Consider the following 5904-nt stretch of genomic DNA (forward strand, 5'->3'; position numbering starts at 1 on the left):
GGCCTCCTCCCCCTCCTCCTCTCTCCTCCTGCTCCCTTCCCCTCCTCCCTACTTTTAGTAAGTATTTTTTACTGTTGTTAGTAAGTGTTTAAAATAATTAGTAAGTAAATTAATAAACTAGTTGAACCCGTTTAGTTTTAGTAAGAACTAGTTGAATTAATAGAACTAATGTATTTTTAGTAAGAAAATTAATATAACTAGTTGAACTAGTTTATTTTTAGTTTATTTCTACTAGCACAAATGCCCGTGCGTTGCGACGGGAGCAAATTTTGATGTGGATTCAAATTTAATGAGAATTATAAAATGCGGCTCATTTTACAAATCTGCTCGGCGCGCTACGTCTTATATCCAACTCCAACAAATTTTGTATGAATAGTTCACTGCATATTTTGTCCTATTCCTCTTTCCTCGAGTAGCGGGTATTACTCGCATTTGTAGTGATATAGTATAAAAATAATGTTCTTGCCATCATGTCCACCAGAGTTTAAGTAAAAGAACAAAAATAAAATTAGCTAGAATGAAGAATGGAGGGAAAATTTTGTGGAACTCACAAATTTTTGTTAATTCCCTCACTTCAGAACTGTTCAATTAAGTTTAAAAAAAAGATGTTGTTCAATGAACACGCTCATTTTCTGTTTAGAATAAGATTAGTAACAGAAATTTAAATAAAATAACATAGCACAATGATTAATTTTCCGCAATCCCGTTAAAGTAGGAATCATTTTTTTGCGCAATGAGCCATGAAATCAACTCTGCCACAATCCCGCTTTAGTTTGGAGTTTTTTTGCGGCCGTTCAATCTAGTTTTCCACATTCGTGCTTTCAATTATACCATGAAATATCCCACAATCCCAGGATGCAGCGTGCAATCAGGCCATGAAATCAACTGTCCCACACAATCCCGCTTTAATCACAGTCCTGAAATTGATCACTCAATTCCTTTCGTTTATTATAATATACTCGAGCATCATGAAGCGTGCATGTGCATCTTAGAAGCTTATCTGCTCTCACGTTAACCTTTCTTAGGCAACTTGCTGATCATACAGGAGAAATTCTGGTATATAAAGGGCTACGAATTGATCTAAACGAACGATGTGGGGCTAATCTGGCATAAAATATGGATGCTCACCTGAGTTCGGTCACTCCCAGCGCTATCTATTTTCCACGCGGCTTGCGGCCCAGCAAAGGCCTAGCACTCTATTTGGGTAGGCCAAGCGGTGCAATTTTTCAAGCCTAGCGATGCAGCTCAGCGGCAGGAATATTTCATTAGTACAAATGGCCCGCTGTAAACACCATCATACGCTAGTTCAATTGGTTGCACCCGTGGGCACTGAGGTCAGACGGACGGATGAACAACTATTAGTACCACCTCATTTATATTACGATTTTGTCTATATGAACCGTAAAAGTGTATTATGACTGGGCGGAAGCGTATTGTGACGGTGAACCCACGAAGTCAATCCGTGCTTTATTATTAAGAAAAATTATATTATATTATATTATATTATTATTAAGGAAAGATTAGGGAAATATTTTTTGCAAAATACTATGCATATATGGTACAAATGCCCGTGCGTTGCAATGTGCGAATTTTCTTGAACATGCTCCACATAGCATTACACAACACTTTTTATATCTTAATGGCATTTGTCAGGACCTAATTCCCATGTGTTGCAACGTGCAAAAATATCGTAAAAGCGGCCGTGGGATGACACATGCCATTTCTTACAAACAATTCTGATAAACATCAGTAATAAGTTTATACTGTTATCGCTTTTTGAAGTATGAAGTGTGGATGTAAAGAAGAGCCACCCTAACATGTTTCAAAATAATTAAACTATTTGGAAATTTTAATCTTTTTTATTAGAATTGAAACATGTTTTGGAAATGAACTTTTCTTAACACATGTTTTTAAAAAAAGACATCAAAAATCCGATTTTTCGTCAAAAGAGACCCCATATTGGATTAAAATGACAAAAAAAACCACCTCTGAATCAAATCGACAAAAAAGACCCCCTCGCCATGGCGGCAGGTGCACCAGGCGACACGTGGCACCTGCCGTCATGATGTGAGGCAGCCAGCCCCGCCGCCATGCTGCCAGGCGGCCAGTCCCTCGCTACGTGATTCCAGGCCGGCGAAGGAACGGGGACGGGCTCGTGGGCCTGGCCGTCACAGTATGAGGCGGCCGCACTGCTGCTGCCTGACAGCTTCTGCCGCACGCGACGAAGGGGTGGGCCCTGCCGCCACGCCCTGTGGCGGCCGCACTGCCGCTGCTGCACGCGGGCCGATCGGTGCCAGCCCCAGGACGGTCTGTGTGGGCTACGTGTCGAGACGTCACTAGCTAGAGCAACGGGATGCTACAGTACACGCGTATAAATTTATGTTGATCTGTGTGCAGGACTGCACCGCATTGACAATGCATGCTGCTCCATACAGGCGAATAGAACACTGCGTCCATCGAGGACGACGCATCACGTCATTGGAAAACATACATATACTATTGCAAAAACAAAAAGCCTTAGGTATATATGTTGCAGGCATGGATGGGATGGATAATTGTATCATGCAGATTCCGGGCTACGACACTTCTCGCGACGGCATGTAGAGAAGCAGTGCGGCCGCCACAGGGCGTGGCGGCAGGGCCCACCCCTCCATCGCGTGCGGCAGCAGCGCTGTCAGGCAGCAGCAGTGCGGCCGCCTCATACGGTGGCGGCCGGGCCCACGAGCTCGTCCCCGTTCCGTCGCCGGTCTGGAATCCCATAGCAAGCAACTGGCAGCATGGCAGCGTGGCGGCGGGGCCGGCCGCCTCACGTCATGGCGGCAGGTGCCACGTGTTGCCTGGCGTGCCTGCCGCCACGGCGAGGGGGTCTTTTTTGTCAATCTTACTCAGAGGTGGTCTTCTTCGTCATTTCAATCCGGCAGGTAGTCTCTTTTGACAAAAAATCCAAAAATCCCCACCGAGCAGCTTCTGTGGATCTTATCCACATCGCCATTATTTTCTGGCAGCACCGCTTCTCCTTTGTCTTCTCTCTATCCATCCAGCGGCTCTGCTCTCCTTCCTCTCGGTGTGTGTGTGTGTGTGCTGCAGCCACACACACGCCCACGGCCCGGCATTGACCTCTCTCTTCTTCCTCCACAACGAATCAAGCACCACTCTCTGCTGGACCGCGACGCCAGAATCGATCACGGGTGCGCGCGGTTAGCTTCTCCCTCGCCGCCCCAGATCCCCTCTTCCTTTGGCGTCCGTTCCGTTGACCCCATCTCTCTCTTTCGATTTCCCAGGCCGTCTTGCCCATGACCGGTGGCTGCTTCACGTTCGTCGACAGACTGCGACGCTGCTGCTGCTCGTATGGGCTCTCGGTGGCCGGGCCAGCACGCGTCGGGGCTGGCTGGGCTCCCAGCAGTCGGCCTCCCCGCCTCCTCCAACATCGCCTGGAGAGGAGCCCCTCTGTGCTTCCGAGCCGCCTCCTCGAGCAGGGCAGCCAGAGGTGCCGCCCCTCTCTTTCTCTCTCTAATCTCCCCTTCTCCTTCTTCGTCTATGTCTAATCTCTGTTTTCTCCAGGGAAGGGAGTCGCCACATGGAACACAACTGAAACGCCCCGCCTTGGAGCTCGCTGCCTCCGGCAACCTCTCTGTCGGCCTCGTGCTCCTCCGTCTCGAGCACCCCCTCCTGGCCGCCGTCCATCTCTTGGCGGTGCCTGTTAGGCAGGCGTTGATGCTTATCCTCGGCTCTCTCTCTGTCAGCTGTCTCCTTCAGGATGAGGAGGATGAATGGGGCTCTCGCAGCTGGGCCACTGCGGCCGAGTTGACTGAGGGCGAGTGCGCGCGTCCGGCGCATATGGCCCCGCCTCCGCGCCTCCGCTCCTGCTCCTCCTCTCGCCCGGGCAGCGTCCCGCCCGCGCCCTTCATGTGCTCGCCGCCGTCATCCTACGCCCGATCGGATCGGGAGCGCCGCAGCTCGATACAGGCCAAAAAGATCTCAAACTGTTTTTTCTTTAACTCACCGAGAACTGCGGGTTGAATAGCCAAAATAGTAGGGGGTTTTCTGCAAAAATTCTGACGTACGACCAGAAGCACTTCGTGCTTTATTAGTAGGGAAAGATTTATAGTAAATTTATATTTAGTAAGAACTATTTGAATTAATAGAACTAGTTGAACATGTCACATTTTTTGTTATTTTTTTAGTTTGAGCAATTATTCCCGCATCGATGTCGTTCACTACGGTTTTATTTATAGGGTTTTTGTTTTTGCAGAAATCAAGGAGCCCCTCCATCATCCCCGCCGTCGTCCCCGTCACCGACCCCCTTCGACCTCGAGGTGAGACCAACCAAATCTCCATGTCAATATGAGTCCTATAAGATATGATGTAGATAAAAACATGTATATCTTGTGTTGCTCAAATAGGATATGTGGTTGCCCAAGTGGCCGATCATGTTCATGTTACACCTCCGAGTGGCCTATGTTTTGCTAGAGTGTAGATTAATTTCTGTTCCAGCAAATTTCAGGCGCTTGATATGTCCTCTTTTAGCAAAGGTCATGCCGGAATTTTTCTTGGCATGACTTGTGCTAGAATATGTAAGAAATATCAAGTGGCCTGGATTTTCTAGAAAAATAATTAAACGACATTTCGGGTTGACATTAAGTCTGTCGAGGCTCCATCACCGAAGGTCGAAAAATCAACGAGGGAGTCTATCCACCATATATGAGAGAGGACGAAGAATCCCGACTGTTATTGCGGGGGTCGTTTCTCCTTCTTTTCCTTGTGCTAGACCTTTGTTATGCACTAGGGAAAAGAAGGAGTAACGACCATCACCGACGGTCGCAAATGTCAGAGAGGAGGAATCAGTGAGGGAGAGTCTCCACCATATAGACTCGACAGACCGATAGTCAACCCGTGATGAATAATAATGATCTAATTTAATTTTTATAGTACATATATTTAATTGTACAAGTTTAATATTTGAATTATGAACATAGGAAATGTCGTACTCGGACGGCGAAAGTCTCTCGGGGGAGTGCTCCTGGTGCCACGACGACCGGGGTTTCTGCGACAGGCCTCACCTGGACGAAGATCGGCGCTTCAGCATTAAGCTCGAGGAGGCCTTCGATTATGATACGGTAAGCTACGATGCAAAGGGTTTTTTCATAATTAAGCTCGACTTGTAGTACTTCAACGTGTAATTTTTGTCTTTTACAATTTGACTAGCTTATCCCATGCCATGCAAGATGCTATGTCTTGGAGAGGATGGGTTTTGAAGATAATGAGAGGAATGAAACAAAGAAAATTAACCTAAGGACCCATCATGGTATGGATTTTGAGGTAAATCTATACAATTCTGAGAGCGTATCCCATTTTGGTTGCCCGGGTTGGGAAGCACTTTGCAAGATGTATGATTTTCAAGAGGGTATGTTTGTCACCATGTATCTTGGTGATCCTGACATCGACCAAGACAATTTGGACATTTGGGTCCTTGTTGATACGCTTCCAATTCTACCGCTATGTGAGTTTCTCAAACAAAGTTATTAACTAATTTATATTGTTCATTTTAAAATAGTTGACAACTTATTTCCATTGACAGCTTATTTTAATTGTTCAAACAATGTGTGGAACATGGTAAACAGAACCTACTACACCGATGGCTCTGAGTTAACTTATCAGGAGAAAAATCATCTGGTCGCATTTTGTACTGGTCTTGAGAATTACAATATCTATAATAAAACTCCTCCGCATTATGGTCAATACGTGCCACTAGTGCACGTGTTCAACTACGGTAACATCCATGGAGATGTCATGGTAAGATTTTTTTACTACTACGACATCGGTGCATCTTTTGCATAAATTCTTTTAGAACTTAACTACACTGCTAACTACGAAGTTATTACTATGTTTTTCAACAGAAAATCC

General features: G+C 46.1%; 1 protein-coding gene across 1 annotated transcript; it reads left to right on the forward strand.

The window, feature by feature from the left end:
- Window positions 1-2175: 2175 nt before the first annotated feature.
- On the forward strand, window positions 2176-4156 carry LOC119315492. Its single transcript, XM_037590105.1, has 6 exons — window positions 2176-2307; window positions 2398-2474; window positions 2569-2823; window positions 2965-3188; window positions 3282-3487; window positions 3562-4156. Exons 1-6 carry the CDS (start codon window positions 2176-2178, stop codon window positions 4018-4020), a joined length of 1353 nt encoding a protein of 450 aa, XP_037446002.1. The 3' UTR covers window positions 4021-4156.
- Window positions 4157-5904: the final 1748 nt, after the last annotated feature.

The sequence above is a fragment of the Triticum dicoccoides genome, chromosome 6A (assembly GCF_002162155.2).
Source record: "Triticum dicoccoides isolate Atlit2015 ecotype Zavitan chromosome 6A, WEW_v2.0, whole genome shotgun sequence".
NCBI classification, from domain to species: Eukaryota; Viridiplantae; Streptophyta; class Magnoliopsida; order Poales; family Poaceae; genus Triticum; species Triticum dicoccoides.